General features: G+C 45.3%; 1 protein-coding gene and 1 long non-coding RNA gene across 3 annotated transcripts in view; one reads left to right on the top strand and one right to left on the bottom strand.

Moving 5' to 3' along the window:
- LOC134349558 (uncharacterized) overlaps positions 1-2,605 on the top strand; it is a 61,791-nt gene extending 59,186 nt beyond the window's left edge. The window contains exon 3 of the long non-coding RNA XR_010018707.1: positions 2,475-2,605. This is a non-coding gene — a long non-coding RNA (uncharacterized LOC134349558). The remainder of the gene's footprint in view (positions 1-2,474) is intronic.
- LOC134349557 (E3 ubiquitin-protein ligase SH3RF3-like) overlaps positions 1-20,141 on the bottom strand; it is a 350,296-nt gene that overhangs the window by 59,061 nt on the left and 271,094 nt on the right. For both annotated transcript variants that reach the window (XM_063054067.1, XM_063054068.1), the window contains one exon: positions 2,486-2,839. In XM_063054067.1, the coding sequence (XP_062910137.1) occupies positions 2,486-2,839 (354 nt within the window). The remainder of the gene's footprint in view (positions 1-2,485; positions 2,840-20,141) is intronic.

Raw genomic sequence — 20,141 nt, 5'->3', positions numbered from 1 at the left:
AGACTGAAACTAGGTCCAGGGAAGTCTGTCAACACATGGAGTAGGTGCTATCAGTTCTCAGCGATGTCATGCAGTTTATTTCATGCATAGTTCACCCTTTTCAGTATGACGTATTCCCCGTTTTACTGCAAGTTACTTGTAAAAGCCAGAGGTGGTGACTTTTGATATAGAGTTATTAGCATAAAATATAATGGAGACATGAAAGTTGCATTAGACTGATTTGCAACAGGAAATGCCTGCTTTAATTTCCTGATGAGTGGGCTTCAACAGGAAATGGGTGCAAATGCTTAAAAATATATGCACAGCATTTCAATGTGCAAATTGTGCATTAAAAAAAGGCACAAATAGATCCAATTTCTATCCTTCTCATAATGTTCTGTGGCACGTGGCCAAGTGGTTAAGGTGTTGGACTAGTGATCTGAAGGTCATGGGTTTGAGCCTCGGCCAAGGCAGCGTGCATCTCCTTGAGCAAAGCACTTAACCACACAACGCTCCAGTCTACCCGGCTGAGAATGGGTACTGGCAAAAATGCTGGGGGTTAACCTTGCGATAGACTAGCGTCCTATCTAGAGGGAGTCTCGTACTTTCAGTCGCTTCACTCCACGGAAACCGGCATAAGCACCGGCCTGATGGGCCACAAGGTTCGTGACAGACTTTAATCTTTAATCATAATATTCTAAACCACCTCCATACTTGATTTCTTTAATCTCAGACATCAGTCTAACTTGTATGTAGCTGAGGACCCATAACTGATCCCTTTGACATCCCCTAACTCCAAGCTTGCCAATATCAAAATAAGTGTTCACCCTCAATATTATGAGTTCTTAGTTTGTGGAGCAAGTTTGTAAACAGCATTTTATGAGCTAATTTCAAAAAATTCTAAATACATCATATTCATGGATTCTTCTTTACTTTCATTAAATAATGCAAACTATTTTGCTATGTTTTTCTCAGCATCCTTTTACCACCTCCCCAATGTAGACGCCAACATTTTTTCAACAATAGGTATCGGCTGACTTAAAGGTCTCTTTTTTCTCCCCCTCCCTACTTTCTTGAATAGTAGTAGCACGTTGTTAATTCCATCCACAGGCATCTTTCCAGGGTCAAGGGAATTTTAAGCGACCACAACCAATATCTCCACCTACTCTCCAACAAAGGAGCCAGATCTTTTCAGAAGTGAGGCTTTCTCCAGGCATCTTTTACATACTTTTTGGCCCAAAAATTGTTTCATTTTCTCAAAGTACAGACATCAAGGAAGTTGCATATTGGAGGCCACATGTCACATGGGTTATAGCTGAAAGAAGCTGGGAGGAAATGTCAGAGTTTCAACTGAGATAAGGTATTGTAGGACCCCAGGGTAACAGACATCAGGGCATTGGTGAATTACATTGTAGAAGCAATCAGTTACTGGAGGGGGATTGATTTTGTGTGTGATCAGCCTAGGATCACAAATAGAGAAATTGCTCTGCACAATGCCACAATGTTCATTGGAATCCATTTGACAGACCTGCAATTAACTTTGTAAGAAAATCACATACACAGAGGGTCAGGAACAAATTTGGTATTTGACAAAAAGTTACATAAGCAATCACATTTATTAATTGGGTTTTTGATTAAATTCTTTTCATTACCCCACAAAAATACTAATACATGGGAAAAATTTTCTTTGCTTCTGCCTTTATGCATAATTTAGGAATTACAATTCAATTTTGAATGATTGCATCTTTAACCATACTTTTAATTATGTAAGCAGGGAATAACCAATTAACAAAAGAGTACAAAGAATAGACAACCATCTGCTGTCTAGAGAGGCTTGAAATAATCTCATATGATTTTTCTCCATGTACTTAAGTCGTTGATCTGTATGTATGGTCCAAAATTTCTGCTATAATGACAAAAGTTTAGGATACTACACACAAAAATGGTTAAATATCAAGCTGATTCAGTATATCACTGATAGCTGTTACCAGTGGCTGACTATGAAATTAGACTGTTTCCCGGTTGTTATGATAGAGAATCTACCCCTCAGCAAGTTAGATCTGATGCAGACTCCAATGAGAAAAGCATTGGACAGTGTCAGAATGACACTGTTAAGTGTCTTACGGGAAGTCTGGGATTCTACTGTCCACACAAGAGGGCATCAGAAGTGATTCAGATTGCTGGGACCCACAACGATATCCCGCAAAGCTGCCCTGTAGCACTGTCACATTTTCTGCCTTCTACTCTAGCTATCTTTGTTGTCTCCTGGAGCTTACTACTTAATAGCAAATTAGATAGATTTTCATCCGACTGGTCTCTTGTGGGTTCTATTTCATTCCATCAAACAAGAGTGAACCACCTAGCTCCCTCCAGATTTCTATAAAGTAGCTACACCTTTACTGATTATATAAGGTGAAAAATGAAATGCAATTCTTGATTGTAATTTTGCCCCTATTGAAAACATGACCTGCACTTTTTCTGTACGTTTTTCTTAGGATGGTTTTACCTGGGTTGGAGCGCTAGATGACAAAGGTGGAACTTCTCCAATCTTGGCAATAGCTCTGGGATCACTCGAACTGATGAGGACTGGTGCACTGATTTCCATGGAGTGCCTGTTGTTGACAGCTTGGGAAGACTTGTGCGACATGCTGAACGAAGTGAAGGAGTGCCGTTTCTTGGCATTTTTCTTGCCGTCGATGCGTCTGTGAACCGCGCAGGCAGCAGCGGCACTGTTTAAGGGCGAGCTCGATGCTGGGCTGGCACTAGCACTGGTAGCAGCAGATGGAGCGACATTACTGTTCTGTGCAACTGGCAGACACTTTTTATCCATCTCAATCAGTTGTTTTGCAGTGGAATTAAGCTGTGTGAAACAAATAAATAAAAGCCATTAAAAATGTTATTATCGAGTAAGTCAAGGTGCTGCGAAGGGCAGTGCGGTAGCAGTGCAGTTAGTATAATCATAGTTATAGTCATAGTCATACTTTATTGATCCTGGGGGAAACTAGTTTTCGTTACAGTTGCACCGTAAATAATAAATAGTAATAAAACCATAAATAGTTAAATAGTAATAAGTAAATTATGCCAGGAAATAAGTCCAGGACCAGCCTATTGGCTCAGGGTGTCTGACCCTCCAAGGGAGGAGTTGTAAAGTTTGATGGCCACAGGCAGGAATGACTTCCTATGACGCTCTGTGTTGCATCTCGGTGGAATGAGTCTCTGGCTGAATGTACTCCTGTGCCCAACCAGTACATTATGTAGTGGATGGAAGACACTGTCCAAGATGGCATGCAACTTGGACAGCATCCTCTTTTCAGACACCACCGTCAGACAGTCCAGTTCCATCCCCACAACATCACTGGCCTTACGAATGTGACTGCAACTGGTGTTTCAATTCCCACCACAGTCTGTAAGGATTTTGTACGTTCTCCCCGTGACCGAGTGGGCTTCCTGCAGTTGCTCTGATTTCCTCCCACAATCTAAACACCTACAGTTTAGTGAGTTGTGGGCATGCTATATTGGCACCAGACTTCATGAGACACTGTTGGGCTGTCCCAGACTGTGTTGGTTGTTGACACAAACAACACATTTCACGTTATTTTTTGATGTTACAAATGTGACAAATAAGGTTAATTGTTAATTAATTTTTAATCTTCATAATGAAGGGAGGTTGAAGCTGAGGGACATCTGAGGGATGGCAGAAGAAAATCTTGGATTGTTCAAACAAATAGCTTGCACAGGCACAGCAGGGGTAATCTGACTTTCCTCACCTCAGCCAACCATAAAATAAGTGGTCTGGATTTAGTGAGAAGTTAAAAACTTTAGAATTTAAACCCAAACCCAACTCTTCCACATCTGGAGTCAGTCAAGATGGGATTTCTGGCTGAGGCTAATCCATTGAGGCCAGTCAATTAGCAAAATCTGCCAAAAAGCCGATGTGCCTTCAGCCATTTAAAATACTTTTTAATGGGACAATACAGCACAGAGAGGATAATGAGAAAGGGGAGCACACCCTGGGATTTGCAGGCAGAAACGTGCAAGTCCTGGTGGAAGCAACTGAAGAAGGGGGAGTGAGGCAGCCTGACCAGATTGCTTCAGGGAAGGCCTGGGATTTGGTGTTAAGACAACTAACAGCACACTCTCTCACAGCAAAGGACACAGATCAGTGCCACACAAAAAAAAAATCACCACTTGACCAGGTAGAGTAAGGTGGCACCTCATGCTTAGAACAATTCTGCTCTTTATATAAAGCAACAAAAGAGTGCTACGTTAACACACACATATTCACTCATCCTAGCACATATACATATATTCACATGATGCATACCATTCATCTATGCAACACGCAACAAGCAGCCACAAACATGCCACCCAGTGGCCACCCATTTTAATTCCACTTCCCATTCCCGTTCCAACATGTTAGTCCACAGCCTCTTCTACTGTGGTGATGAGGCCACACTCAGGTTGGAGCAGCAACATCTTGTATTCTGTGTGGGTAGCCTCCAACCTGAAGGCATGAGCATCGATTTCTCAAGCTTCCAGTAATGCTCCCCCCTCTTCACCATTCCCCATTCCCATTTTCTTCTCTCATCTGTCCATCAACTCCCTCCAGTGCTCCTCCCCCTTTTCTTCCTCCATGGCCTTCTGTCCTCTCCTATTAGATTCCCCCTTCTCCAGCCCTGTATCTCTTTCACCAATCAAATTCCCAACTCTTTATTTCACCGTCCCCACCTCCCAGTTTCACCTATCACCTTGTATTCTTCCTCCCCTCCCCCCACCTTCTTACTCTGACTTCTCATCTTTTTTTACGCCAGTCTTGTTGAAGGGTTTTGGCCCGAAATGTCAACTGTACCCTCTTCCATAGATGCTGCCTTGTATGGTAAGTTCCTCCAGAAGTTTGTGTGTGTTGTTTGAATTTCCAGTATCTGCAGATTTTCTCTTGTTTGTGATTGGACAAACATGCTGAGTTTTGTTTTATGGGGCCAACCTGCCAGGAATCACAGGCTGCCAACTTCCTTGTAAATCAGTGTGTATCCTGAATGGGTGTGGGCCACACAGTTTTTTTTTGAGTTGCTGTGTAGAACCAGATGTGTTTCTATACAATACTCTGACATCCCAAATTCATCTGGTTGGCCTTTCTTCAGCTGATCACATATCTGTTTCTTGTTTATACATAAAAACTCCCACACTCAAGCTAGCAAATATCTTCGTTTTTTGACCCTGCAGCAGTGACAAACATGGAAAGGCATGTGAGGGATTGAGCTCTTTTACAGGGCAAACACAGGCATTTGGAAAATGGGCAGCCAGAATTCAGATGTGTGCTCGGTGCTTCTTGATAAGAGGCCCTTGGGATTAGCAGCTTGCACATACAGGAAATGGAGATGGTTTGAGTCTGGCCACAGAGCATGTTAGTGCAGCTGTTCTGGCCAAGAAGACACAGATGAGCAACATGAAAGATAAGTACACAAAAATTACACACACAAAATGCTGGAGGAACTCAGCAGGCCAGGCAGCATCTCTGGGAAAGAGTAAAAAGTCAACGTTTCGGGCTGAGACCCTCTATCAGGACGTTGGCTGTTCACTCTTTTCCATAGACACTGCCTGGCCTGCTGAGTTCCTCCAGCATTTGGTGTGTGTTACTTGGATTTCTTGCTTCTGCAGTTTTACTCGTTTTGCTTACACAGGACTTAGTTGGAGGTGATTCATAACAAGATGCTAAGGGCCATAACCTACCAGCTAGCCACAGTAGGTGGGAACCACACAGAAATACATCCAAATTTTCGCCACTCCACACTTTGGCAGTTTAAGCCTGACAGGTTATTTATGTAACTTGCTGCCTGCACACGGCCTCCTCTTTGCTGCTTCCAAATAAATGCAGATGGAGTTAGATCAACAATTAAAACTAAATTGGAAGCCTCAGTTGCATCCACTGGAGCTCTGCTGGGTGCAATTCGTGAACAGGCTTCTGCCCTGCAAGCATGGTCTGTCGTGCAGGAGCAGAGGTGCAGGCTGTGGGCAGCACTGAGGGGTTCTGAGGAAGGAGCATGGTCTGTCGTGCAGGAGCAGAGGTGCAGGCTGTGGGCAGCACTGAGGGATTCTGAGGAACGAGCATGGTCTGTCGTGCAGGAGCAGAGGTGCAGGCTGTGGGCAGCACTGAGGGATTCTGAGAAACGAGCATGGTCTGTCGTGCAGGAGCAGAGGTGCAGGCTGTGGGCAGCACTGAGGGGTTCTGAGAAACGAGCATGGTCTGTCATGCAGGAGCAGAGCTGCAGGCTGTGGGCAGCACTGAGGGGTTCTGAGAAACGAGCATGGTCTGTCGTGCAGGAGCAGAGGTGCAGGCTGTGGGCAGCACTGAGGGGTTCTGAGGAACGAGCATGGTCTGTCGTGCAAGAGCAGAGGTGCAGGCTGTGGGCAGCACTGAGGGATTCTGAAGAACGAGCATGGTCTGTCGTGCAGGAGCAGAGGTGCAGGCTGTGGGCAGCACTGAGGGATTCTGAGGAACGAGCATGGTCTGTCGTGCAGGAGCAGAGGTGCAGGCTGTGGGCAGCACTGAGGGATTCTGAGGAACGAGCATGGTCTGTCGTGCAGGAGCAGAGGTGCAGGCTGTGGGCAGCACTGAGGGGTTCTGAGGAACGAGCATGGTCTGTCGTGCAGGAGCAGAGGTGCAGGCTGTGGGCAGCACTGAGGGATTATGAGGAACGAGCATGGTCTGTCGTGCAGGAGCAGAGGTGCAGGCTGTGGGCAGCACTGAGGGATTCTGAGGAACGAGCATGGTCTGTCGTGCAAGAGCAGAGGTGCAGGCTGTGGGCAGCACTGAGGGATTCTGAAGAACGAGCATGGTCTGTCGTGCAGGAGCAGAGGTGCAGGCTGTGGGCAGCACTGAGGGATTCTGAGGAACGAGCATGGTCTGTCGTGCAGGAGCAGAGGTGCAGGCTGTGGGCAGCACTGAGGGATTCTGAGGAACGAGCATGGTCTGTCGTGCAGGAGCAGACGTGCAGGCTGTGGGCAGCACTGAGGGGTTCTGAGGAACGAGCATGGTCTGTCGTGCAGGAGCAGAGGTGCAGGCTGTGGGCAGCACTGAGGGATTCTGAGGAACGAGCATGGTCTGTCGTGCAGGAGCAGAGGTGCAGGCTGTGGGCAGCACTGAGGGGTTCTGAGGAACGAGCATGGTCTGTCGTGCAGGAGCAGAGGTGCAGGCTGTGGGCAGCACTGACAGGTTCTGAGGAACGAGCATGGTCTGTCGTGCAGGAGCAGAGCTGCAGGCTGTGGGCAGCACTGAGGGGTTCTGAGGAAGAAGCATGGTCTGTCGTGCAGGAGCAGAGGTGCAGGCTGTGGGCAGCACTGAGGGATTCTGAGGAACGAGCATGGTCTGTCGTGCAGGAGCAGAGGTGCAGGCTGTGGGCAGCACTGAGGGGTTCTGAGAAATGAGCATGGTCTGTCGTGCAGGAGCAGAGGTGCAGGCTGTGGGCAGCACAGAGTGATTCTGAGAAACGAGCATGGTCTGTCGTGCAGGAGCAGAGGTGCAGGCTGTGGGCAGCACTGAGGGGTTCTGAGAAACGAGCATGGTCTGTCGTGCAGGAGCAGAGGTGCAGGCTGTGGGCAGCACTGAGGGGTTCTGAAGAACGAGCATGGTCTGTCGTGCAGGAGCAGAGGTGCAGGCTGTGGGCAGCACTGACAGGTTCTGAGGAACGAGCATGGTCTGTCGTGCAGGAGCAGACGTGCAGGCTGTGGGCAGCACTGAGGGGTTCTGAGGAACGAGCATGGTCTGTCGTGCAGGAGCAGAGGTGCAGGCTGTGGGCAGCACTGAGGGATTCTGAGGAACGAGCATGGTCTGTCGTGCAGGAGCAGAGGTGCAGGCTGTGGGAAGCACTGAGGGGTTCTGAGGAGCGAGCATGGTCTGTCGTGCAGGAGCAGAGGTGCAGGCTGTGGGCAGCACTGAGGGGTTCTGAGGAACGAGCATGGTCTGTCGTGCAGGAGCAGAGGTGCAGGCTGTGGGCAGCACTGACAGGTTCTGAGGAACGAGCATGGTCTGTCGTGCAGGAGCAGAGCTGCAGGCTGTGGGCAGCACTGAGGGGTTCTGAGGAACGAGCATGGTCTGTCGTGCAGGAGCAGAGGTGCAGGCTGTGGGCAGCACTGAGGGATTCTGAGGAACGAGCATGGTCTGTCGTGCAGAAGCAGAGGTGCAGGCTGTGGGCAGCACTGACAGGTTCTGAGGAACGAGCATGGTCTGTCGTGCAGGAGCAGAGGTGCAGGCTGTGGGCAGCACTGAGGGGTTCTGAGGAATGAGCATGGTCTGTCGTGCAGGAGCAGAGGTGCAGGCTGTGGGCAGCACTGAGGGATTCTGAGGAACGAGCATGGTCTGTCGTGCAGGAGCAGAGGTGCAACCTGTGGGCAGCACTGAGGGGTTCTGAGGAACAGGCATGGTCTGTCGTGCAGAAGCAGAGGTGCAGGCTGTGGGCAGCACTGAGGGGTTCTGAGGAAGGAGCATGGTCTGTCGTGCAGGAGCAGAGGTGCAGGCTGTGGGCAGCACTGAGGGATTCTGAGAAACGAGCATGGTCTGTCGTGCAGGAGCAGAGGTGCAGGCTGTGGGCAGCACAGAGGGATTCTGAGAAACGAGCATGGTCTGTCGTGCAGGAGCAGAGGTGCAGGCTGTGGGCAGCACTGAGGGGTTCTGAGAAACGAGCATGGTCTGTCGTGCAGGAGCAGAGGTGCAGGCTGTGGGCAGCACTGAGGGGTTCTGAGGAACGAGCATGGTCTGTTGTGCAAGAGCAGAGGTGCAGGCTGTGGGCAGCACTGAGGGATTCTGAAGAACGAGCATGGTCTGTCGTGCAGGAGCAGAGGTGCAGGCTGTGGGCAGCACTGAGGGATTCTGAGGAACGAGCATGGTCTGTCGTGCAGGAGCAGAGGTGCAGGCTGTGGGCAGCACTGAGGGGTTCTGAGGAACGAGCATGGTCTGTCGTGCAGAAGCAGAGGTGCAGGCTGTGGGCAGCACTGACAGGTTCTGAGGAATGAGCATGGTCTGTCGTGCAGGAGCAGAGGTGCAGGCTGTGGGCAGCACTGAGGGGTTCTGAGGAACGAGCATGGTCTGTCGTGCAGGAGCAGAGGTGCAGGCTGTGGGCAGCACTGAGGGATTCTGAGGAACGAGCATGGTCTGTCGTGCAGGAGCAGAGGTGCAGGCTGTGGGCAGCACTGACAGGTTCTGAGGAACGAGCATGGTCTGTCGTGCAGGAGCAGAGGTGCAGGCTGTGGGCAGCACTGTCTGAGGGATTCTATAGTTCAGCACATAACTGCACAACTGTATGGCTTGCAGATGTTTACAGCTACGGTAAACTGAAAATAACTGAGTGCTCACCTCCTTCAGGATCTAGCATTTTTCTTTCTCATACTAGTTTTCACACGCACCCCGCAGTTTACACTCCCAATCTGTGGTGAAATATGTCAGGTTGAACAGAGCTGTTTGTGGATCTCTTTTTGACTATCTGATGTTGAAACAGATCAGACTTCCACGGTATGTCACAAGGAGGGTCTACTATAGTGGGTCACAGAACCACAGGAGAGGAGAAATTGGTAATGAACCAGGATTAGAACGTGGAAATCCAGTCATTTTAAAAGTAGTCGTCATTGAGTGCATCCATTTGAATGAAACAAGCAGCAAAGAAGTGACGTTTCCGCACACTGACTATGAATCTCATACACCTGTATTTCATTGGTGATTGTTTCAGAATAACATTGGAGAATCCAGCCGGATCTCACAGCTCTTGTCCTGTCCTTTCTGAATTACCTGAGTGATGCTTTATCAAATTCCACTTACATTTCTATTGCATCATCTGACAAAGTTGCTAATACAACTTGCAATGTTATTTCACAGCGAGCTTTCACTCCTGATTTCACTTTTGTGATAATATGTAATGTCTTAAATGTTCTTTGGAGTAAAATCAGATCATTGATAATGATTATAAAGGAGCAGGTGGCACTGAAGCATATTCATTTACAGTAATTAATACATTACAATAGAAGGCAGCCTGTGAGACCTAATGACATTACCAGTGTCAGAGCTCGCATCACCTCAAGGCAAAATGACTTATCATGACAAAGTAAAATCCCCAAACCTCAGGAATTCACAGCTTGCAGAGTAGGGCTTGCAAATGCATTACAAGAAAGATGTCTGCATTGTGACTGAGAGTTTAGAATTTTACAGTGGTGGCTTTGAGACGATATTTGAATAAAGCAGCTGTGGTTGGCACGTTAAATTCTAGAAGTTGAGAAAACATTTGGTTGAATTCTTCTATGTGGCAACATACCTGCACAAGATAAATTTTAATGTCAGAGTCAATGCTAAAGTTTACTGTTCCTATTAAATCAATTGAAAGATATAACTGTGAATCAAGATATTTTATTCTCCCTGTATTGGACTTTCTTCACAGGGTGAGGACTGAGGTTTTTTAGTATGGTGCACCTCTGCTGTGTATGTTTACTTTTGCCTTTATGTTTTTCTCCCTTTTGCTGCTCGATATTTAATTTGATTTTGTTATGGTTGTGGTTTTTGTGGATGTGCTGTATTTTTTTGTTTGTTTGTTAGTAATAAAAAATAAAAAGAATATTAAAAAATATATTTTATTCTTTTCCACATATTGATAATCTGAAAATAACAGTGCCCAGAGTTTCTGAAGGTAGTCCTATTAGGACCTACAGTATGTCTATTAAATTTTGGATGGGAGCTTTAGGAAGGTTCATGACAATGAGCTAGGAGAACTGGAGGCCTATTAGCTATTGTCTTGCAGCCCTAAAGACTCTCTACTTATCTGTCTTCGCAAGCTGCCCTCCTCCCCACCAGTAACTGAGAGGGTTATGCGACTACAAACACATCATTTTCTCTGCCCCAATATTGATGCCATAGAGATGAAGAAAAAATGAAACAGATCCTTTGGTCCACCATGTCTGAAGTGACCATAAAACACCTATCTACATTAATTCCATCTACAGTTTAACATATGCAACACTCTCCAAACCACACCCCACCCCAATTCTCCAGCAGCTATCTACCACCAACCAGTCTGCCTTTAGTATGAGAGGAAATGGGGATATTTACGGGATTCGCAAGAAAACAGGGAAAACGTGCAGACTCAACACAGGTAACATCCAGGCTTCTGGAAATGAAATGAAATATAGCAGCACTAATCGCTAATACTGTGCCATCCCAAGCTTAATGTACGCTTTCTGCCTTTTTTCTACTTCGCAATATCTGTTCTTCTTTCAATTCATCCAATGCTGAAACCCTTCTACACTTTGCAATTTTTACACATAACCTTCCTAGGTTTCTTTGGCTGGTTGGCCATCCGACATGTGAAATAGACTTGTGTTTAGCTGAAACTCTGCTGCCTGTATTCTAATATATATCATCTTCTATCTTCCCATGATCGTCTTGGCATTTGATTGAGCAATGCCATGATTTTGAAATTTTATCCTCCTCTTAAAATCCTTTCACACCTTTGTACTCTCTATCTCTGTAACTTTTAACGCCATAACCTTTTGAAATCGGTGCATTTCTCTAGTTCTGACTTCTCTTGCCTCCCTGATTTTAATCACCCTCCATTGGCAGTGTCTGGGTCAACTACTGCCAATAGTCTGCAATCAGGAATTCCTTCCCTAAAGCTTTTGACTAGCTTTCCTCCTTTAACATCCAATTGGAAGCTTCTCTCTTATGACTGTCCGAGGAGAAACCAGGAGGGAATTTTGAGGGACATGCTGCACCTTTATAGAACATAGAACAGTAAAGCACAGGAACAGGCGCCTCAGCCCACAGTGTTCTGCCAAATCAAATAAATTAGTAATCAAATAGCTAACTAAACTAATCCCTTATGCCTACACAATGTTCATATCCCTCCATTTTCCTCACATCCATGTGCCTATCTAAACGTATTTTAAAAGTCCCTGATGTATTTGCCTTCACCACCACCCCAGGCAGCGCATTCCAGGTAGCTACCACTCTCTGTGTAAAAAAACTTGCCTCTCACATCTCCTTTAAAATTACTCCCCTCACCTTAAAAGCATGCCCTCTGGTATTAGACATTTTAACCCTGGGAAAAAGGATGCAGCCTGACTACTCTTTTTCTGCTTCTCATAATCTTATAAACCTTTATCAGATCTCCCTTTAGCCTCCGCAGCTCCAGGGAAAACAACCCAAGTTTGTCCAACCTCTTGGTTTTGCACGTGCCCTCTAATCCAGGCAGCCTCCTGGTAAACCCTCTCCAAAACCTCGACATCCTTCCTATAATGGAGTGAACAGAACTGTTTGCAACACTCCAGGTGCAGCCTAACAGGAGTTTTATAAAGCTGCAACATATCTTCCTTGTTATGTTTTGTAACATCAAAACATTAAACTAATTCAAAGGAAGGCATGGAGTCTGAAATGTGGGTATAGCTTCATGTTTACTTTGAGTGAGATGTGAGCATATCACGTGGTAGTGTGATGATGGATAAAATTCACGTGTTTATACATATAAACTGTAATTTCATTATTTAAATGAAGAATGCTTATTCAAATAATATATTAACAAGATTATTCAAATATTACTGAAATATTAAATACACAACATTCCTGACATTTGAACTCAATGCCTCAATTAATAAAGGCAAGCATGTCATATACCTTCTAACCACCCTATCAACCTGTGAAGCCACTTTCAGGGAGCTATGAATTTGGATCCCAAGATCTCTCTGCTCAACAACACTGTGGACGGTCTTTACATTTGACCCTCCAAGGTGCAACACTTCACATTTGGCCAGCTTAAACTTTTTCTGCCATTCCTCTGCCCATATCTGCAACTAACTGATCTATATCCCACTGTATTCTTCGTCAGTCTTCTAAGCTATCCACAAAACCAATCTTCATATGATCTGCAAATTTACTAACCCACCCATCTACATTTTCATCCAGGTCATTTATATACATCACAAACAGCAGAGCTCCCTGCAGAACACCACTAATCACAAACTTCCAGTTAGAATAAGTCCCTTCAACAACGACCCTCTGTTTCCTATGGGCAAGGCAGTTCTGAATCCAAATGGCCAATTCACCATTGATGACATGCATCTTAATCTTCTGGATGAAGCTCTCATGAAGGATCTTGCAGAGAATATCCATATGAATCACACTTTACCTTCATCAATCACCCTTGTCACCTCATCAAAAAACTCAATCAAGTTAGTAAGACACAAGTTGCCCCACGCAAAACCTTGAATGTCTCTCTCTAATTAGGCCCATGGTTTTCAAAATGATCATAAATCCTATCCCTAAGCATTTTCTCCATAACTTTCCTACGGTCTCACTGGTCTAGTTTCAAGAATTATTCCTCATTCCCTTCTTGAGCAATGGAACAACATTAGCTACTCGTCAGTCTGCTGGGACATCACCTGTTGCTAGACACGAGACACAAAGATATTGGTCTAGGCCCCAGCAATCTCTTCACTGCTTCTCTGAATAACCTGGCTTATGACCCATCAGACCTTGGAGATTTATCCGCTTTAATGCTCTTTAAGAGACCCAACACTACCCCCTCCTTTACTTTGAAATGCCCTGACATATTAATACTATTGGCACTAACTCCCTATCCACCACGACTTTCTCCTTGGTAAATACAGGTGGAAAGTTCTCATTAAGGATCTCACCTACATCCCTCGCGTCCAAGAAAATCTTGCCGCTTTATCATTTGAGTGGTCCCACCCTCTCCCTATTTGTCCTCTTGCTCCCGCTGTGTGTATAGAATTGTCCTGGGATTCTTTTTAATCCTACTTGCCAAGGGCTCTCCTGAATTTCCTAATTCCCTTTTTGAGTTCTTTCTGGCTTCTTTACAATCCTCCAGGGCTCTGTTTGATTCTAGCTTCCTAAGCTTTACATGTTTTTTCTTTTTCTTTTTGACTAAATTCATCAACTCACTCGACATCCAAAGTTCTCTTACCTTGCTGTCCTTATTCTTCCTTCTGATTGGAACATACCTGTTCTGCACTCTGTGTCGTTGGTCTGTAAATACCCTCCACATGTCAGATGTGGACTTGCTAAAAAACAGCTCTTCTCAGTTAACTCTCCCCAGTTCCTGACTAGTGCTCTTGTAATTTGCCCTGTTGGAAAGACAGGGTGGCAAGAGTTGGGCCGATTTTGCTCACTCGCCCATGATGTTTACTCCTTTCTCCACAACGCTGAAGTTGTGGGACCGCCCCTGGCTGCTGTGCTTCGTGTTTGTGAACTTCGTGGCGATTTGTCCCCCTAACATGATGAACTGAATACCGAGGCTTTGGGCCTATTCTGGGCTGATCTGGGGATTTAGCTCCAAGGACTCAGTTTGGTTCAGAATGCTGTTATTGTTGCTCGCTTCTATTGTTTGCGTGATTGGTATTTTTTTCCCTCTTTGTGCACATTGGGGGTTGGTCTTTATTTTGTTTTAATTGGGCTCTTTGGGGTTTCTTGCTTTGTAGCTGCCTGTAAGCAGACAAATCTTAAGGTTGTATAATTTACAAAATAAATGTACTTACTTACTCCAATTTGATACTCTCCCCCAAGGTCCGTGCTTATCATTATCTATAGTTAAAACTTAAGGAGTTGTGGTCACTGTTCCCAAACTGCTCAACTACTAAAAGGTTGGTCATCTGCCCAGGCTTATTATCTAACTTAAATTCCAGTAAAGCCCCTCCTCTTGTTGGACTGTTCTGCCCCAACTAAACTAATTGCACTAGGAATGTCCCAGTTTATAATTAGGGAAGTTGAAGTCCCTCAAGACAACATCCCTATTTTTTTACACCTTTCCTTAATCTGCCTGCATATCTGTTCCTCCTGGTGGCTAATTGTGGGAGGGGGGGTGTTGTAGTACAATCCCATCAGAGTGATTGCACCCTTCCTATTTTTGAGTTCCACCCATACAGCCTCTGTGGGTGAGCCTTTCACTGTGTCCCCTATGAGTGTAGCTGTGATATTGTCCCTAATCAGTAGTGCAACTCCACCAACCCTTCCACACTTTTACCTTCCTCTCTAACTTTTCTAAAACATCAAAACCCTGGGACATTAAGCACCCATTTATCTCCCTCTCTCAACCAAGTCGTTATAACAACCACCACAACGTGGCTCCGTGTACTGATCCATGCTCTAAGTTCACCATCTTTACCCATAATAATCCCACTATTAAAATACACGCACTTCAAACTATCCATCTCATTGTATCTGTTACTTTGCTCCTGCCTGTTTTTGATGACCCTGACATCTATCTTCCTCTCCATCCCTCCGCTGTCAGACACAATGTTCTGGTTTGCATGCTCTTACCAAACTCGTTTAAACCAGCATCTGCACATTTTCTTGTCTTTAAACCCTTCTGCGTAGCACTAGTGAACCTCCTGGCCAGGATATTGGTTCTCCTCCAGTTTAGGTGCAACCAATCCCTCTTTTACAGGTCATCCCTGCCCCAGAAGGGGGTCCAAGAACCTGAAATCCTGCCCCCTGCACCAGTTCATTCATCTGTATTGTTATCCTATTCCTGTCCTGATTAGCACTAGCACGTGACACTGGGAGTAATCTGGAGATTACTACCATAGAGGTTTTACTCTTCAGCTTCTTTCCTAACTCCCTATACACTCTGTGCAGACCTTCTTCCACTTCTCTACATATGTTATCAGTGCCAATGTACACCATAACCTCTAGCTGTTCACCCTCCACCTGGAGAACATTCTGTGGCCGGTTTAAGATATCCTGGATCCTGGTACAGTAGCAGGCAGGCAACACACTATCCTGGCACCTCTTTCTTGGCCACAGAATCTCCTATCCATCCCCCTGACTATCGAGTCTCCTGTCACTATCGCTCTGCTTGACTTTACCCTTCCCTGCTGAGCTGCGGAGCCAGTCACAGTGCCACTGGCCTGGCTGCTATAAGCACACATGATCTTGCAGCAGAAACACACAGTGACAACATTTGTAAATTTTATTCCTTCTATCAGCTGATCGTTTGCTTGTTTTTTTTTAAAAAAGAGACATAGTCAGGTTAAGGTTGGAAACTACCTCAAGTCATCTCAAGTATAAGAAGAAATATAGGGCTATTAAGAGGGATGACATAAGGTTAAATTGTACAAAATATGTCAAGAAAGCCGGTGGCAGAGAGTAGGCTCCAACAAAACAGAAAGCTTTATTGACAGTGGGAGGGCACAAGAATGGAAATGAACTGGAGACCAAAGAAACTTAAACACAGAAGGACATCAGGATGAAAACAGGTGTAGAGGCAGAGAGGCTGAGGTAGCCGGAGACTTTCCTCTTTACCGATCTATCTGTACTAACCTCCAAAATGAGGAGGGTGTCGAGATTCTAAGAATTTCCTGGCTGAAATCCAACAGTATAAATAGCACAACGTATTTGGACATTTGATGAATTAACTTCCATCTGGAATATTTTCAGCAGCAGTGTGTCCCAGATAAGAGACTGGAAGAATAAGAGAGAAAGTCTACGGACAGAAAGCCAGCAGACGACATCCTTCTGATTGATTAATGTTTAAAATGATTAAGTTTACTCTCATTGTTTCCAGTAATAAATAAAATGAAAGGTAATTACATTTTATTTCATAAGAAAAAATGGTCTAAATTATGTTTAATCTGCATTAGATCCTGCCATCTACAGAGGCTCCAATGTTGCTGGCAGCATTTGAACATCATTACCTGACAATGGAGTAACAATGGAGAGGTTGTTCTCCAGAAGCTCAGTGCCATCGGCAATCAACGGAAGATCAATAAATAGTTTTGGGCGGTAGCCCATTAAATAATTATCACAGTCTACTATATCCCTCTGTCTATGGAGACATGTTTTCCTCTAACGTGGAAGATCTTGCTGTGCCCACCTAGAGACCACTTTTCCATTGCTGAATTGTACAGTTCTTCCTTGAATTTAACAAAGGTCAGCAAACACAGGCATTCATGGCTTTTAAACAGCCTTGTGCAGCCAATTCTTCATTTTTGTTTTACCACTGCAGGAATGAGGAATTTCACAGTGACTGCTTTCATTCTGAAAATTATTTTCACCATTTGGCATGTGGGAATAGAATATTATGGTATCAAAGAAAAATGTATTTTGCAGCAACCGATGCATTAAACCAGCACTAACTTTACCCTGCCTGGAAAAACAGGTATGAGAATAGCTTAATTATTAGGCATTGTAAAATGAGGAAAATAATCAGCTCGTTGTTACCTTCTTACTGGTAGGTCATTCAGCAAAATAACATCATGTGATAAAATTAATTGCAAGATTTATTTTCAACTGTTCCTTAGCTGCAATTAAAGAGTTAACAAACCAATCGCTGAGCATCTTACTCAGTTCCAATGATTGGATGCCAAAACTGGCAAAGATCCAGCACAAGCAGGCTGTAACTCCACATATCATCATGATAAAAGCTAACTGTATGAAGCTAACACATCAAACTGACATGGTGCAATCCGTCATCTGTAGTGAATGCAGAAGGAGGCTGCAGTCAATCCCAGCTGATATTCAATTAAAGGGCCATTTACACCAGTTGGAGTCTGCCACGTGAAGTCATTACCAGAGTCAATGGGGCACATTATAGCTGCATGCAGTGCCTTTGTGCAGCTGATTCTGTCCACAGCCTCCAAGCTCAGAGGCAGTGCAGATTTTTATTCATAAATGTAATCCATACAAAAGATGTCAGCACTGGAAGTAGCAGGCATTTCATGCCCCTGCTGCAAACATTTTCAGGAATAGATCGTAAATTTCATTCCATTTTTAAACCCTTTCTGACTCTGGAGACTCTTGGGGTTATGGGCCAATACACACTGAGAACTTGGGAAAGGATCTGCCTCCAGGTCTCTTTCACATGCCACCAGGGACTCCGGAGCGGCTGAGACTGTCAGGGTCTACTCTCCCTCCCTTTTTGTTGGAAAACAGCTGGATTCCTGTTGGCACCTTTCCATGATGAAGCAGATGAGATTGATGGCTCACTATGCAAAGCACTGCTTTTGGGTATGACCCGCGTTCTATCACCTCATGATGCAAAATCCTGTGTTTGAAGACACACGTTGCTGGGCTATGGCTACTTTGGGCTTTGAATGTTTTTTTGCACCGAGGTTGAAACAACTTCCTTTGCAGGATTTTTAATGACAATTGAAAACCCTTGCGGCCAGGAGAAAATTCAATTTTAATTTTTACCTCTGACGTTTAGTTTTTATTCCTAAACAGAGGTGACAAGATTGTACAGAAACCATAATGTTTTCTAAGATTTGGTCTGACGTTAATGCAAACAAATCAGACATTATCCAGCCCTTCCTTAGCTGCATGCACTGTATTCTTGGCCGCTGGCCCTATCATCCCAAGCCTGTTACACCTTACTCAGTTTTACCTAGGGCGATGAAAAGAATGTTCCCAAAGACACCATTTCAAGGGTAGTTGAAACATGCATCATTGGATGTTGGATAAAGGATAAAGCTGGGAGTGGAGGAGCCAACAAGAAAAGAAAAACCATGATGGAGCAATATTCCTGATGAGGTGATATGTATTTAAACCAGAGGGATATAGGAAAATGCAGTCTACCTGCAGTATGGTGACCTTCCACTTAACAATATGCCATACAGAGATAAAATTGTGACTAACTACCACCACAATACCATGCAAACCCCCCGAGCTCCCTCTCCGGCATAGAGAAAATATACATCAAAGAGCTTTAGCTGAAATTCCAAAGAATTGGTTCTCCTCTGTGACCCACGATAAATATGCTTCCTAGACAGCTGTATGCCTCAGTGGAAAATTGATGCCAGGAAGCCTGCTCCTTCTCGTACATCTACAGACAAAATCATTTCCCTTTTAATTGTGGCCGTCCATTTTAATTCCACTTCCCATTCCCATTCCGGTATGTCGATCCATGGCCTCCTCTATTGTCATGATGTGACCACGTTCAGGTTGGAGGAACAGCACCTTATATTCTGTTGGGTAGTCTCCAGCCTGATGGCATGAACATCGATTTCTCAAACTTCCAGTAATACTCCCCCTTCATCATTCACCATCCCCTTTACCCTCTCTCACATTATCTCCTTGCCTTCCCATCACCTCTCTTTGGTGCTCCCCCTTCCTCTTCTTTCTTTAATGGCCTTCTGCCCTCTCTATCAGACTCCCCCTTCTCTAACCCTGTACCTCTTTCACCAATCAAGGTCGAAAAACCTCACTGGGAAGAGTAACGGAGATGGGGTATGCATCATGGTCAACAATGCTTGGTGCGACCCCCAAAATGTGCATGCCCTCAAATCCTTTTGCTCCCTGGATCCAGAATACCTGGAGCTGCTGTGCAGACCCTACTGGCTGCCTAGGGAGTTCACGGCTGTTATCATCACAGCGGCACAGGCTGATACTGACTTGGCTCTGAAGGAACTGTATGAGATCTTCTTCATGGTGGAGACTGCACACCCACTGACTTTAGTTGAGCGCCGCTGAAGAAGGTCTCTCCAAAGTTTTGTTGGCACATCCAGGTGAACACTTGTGGAGATAACACACTTGATCACTGCTACACTGTCTTCTGCATCGCTTACAAAGCTCTCCTTCGCCCAGCTTTTGGAAAATCAGATCACTCTTTGATCCTGCTTTTGTTGACGTATAGGCAGAAGCTGAAAGAAGAGGCGGCTGTAGTTAAAACTATCCACTGTTGGTCCGACCAATCGGCCTCCATGCGGCAGGATTGCTTCGATGATGTCAACTGGAATGTCTTCCATGATGAGGATGTCTCCAAGTTCACTGATGGAGTCATGTTCTTCATCCAGAAGTGCATCGACGATGTTGTCCCCCAGAAGTCTGTCAGGGTCTTCCCGAACCAGAAACCCTGGATCAGTAGTTCCGTGTGAGCAGCACTTACAGCGTGACATCGAGCTGACATCGCTGGTGATCAACTAGAGCTCAAGAAAAGCATCTATGATCTGCGCAAAGCAATCAAGGCTGTGAAACAACAATGTAGGGAGAAGACTGAGTCAAGATTCACTACAAATAGCACACGTGACTTGTGGGGGGGGGCTGTGTACCATCGCAGACTTCAAAGCCAAACGTAGTGGTGCCGCCAATATTGTGGCCTCTCTCCCAGAGGAGATCAATCACTCTTACACTCAGTTCCACATTGCTAACTATGAGCCTCCGAGGAAAGCCACCGCTA

Source organism: Mobula hypostoma, chromosome 7 (assembly GCF_963921235.1).
Source record: "Mobula hypostoma chromosome 7, sMobHyp1.1, whole genome shotgun sequence".
Taxonomy (NCBI): domain Eukaryota; kingdom Metazoa; phylum Chordata; class Chondrichthyes; order Myliobatiformes; family Myliobatidae; genus Mobula; species Mobula hypostoma.
This window is presented reverse-complemented; position numbering and strand designations above follow the sequence as displayed.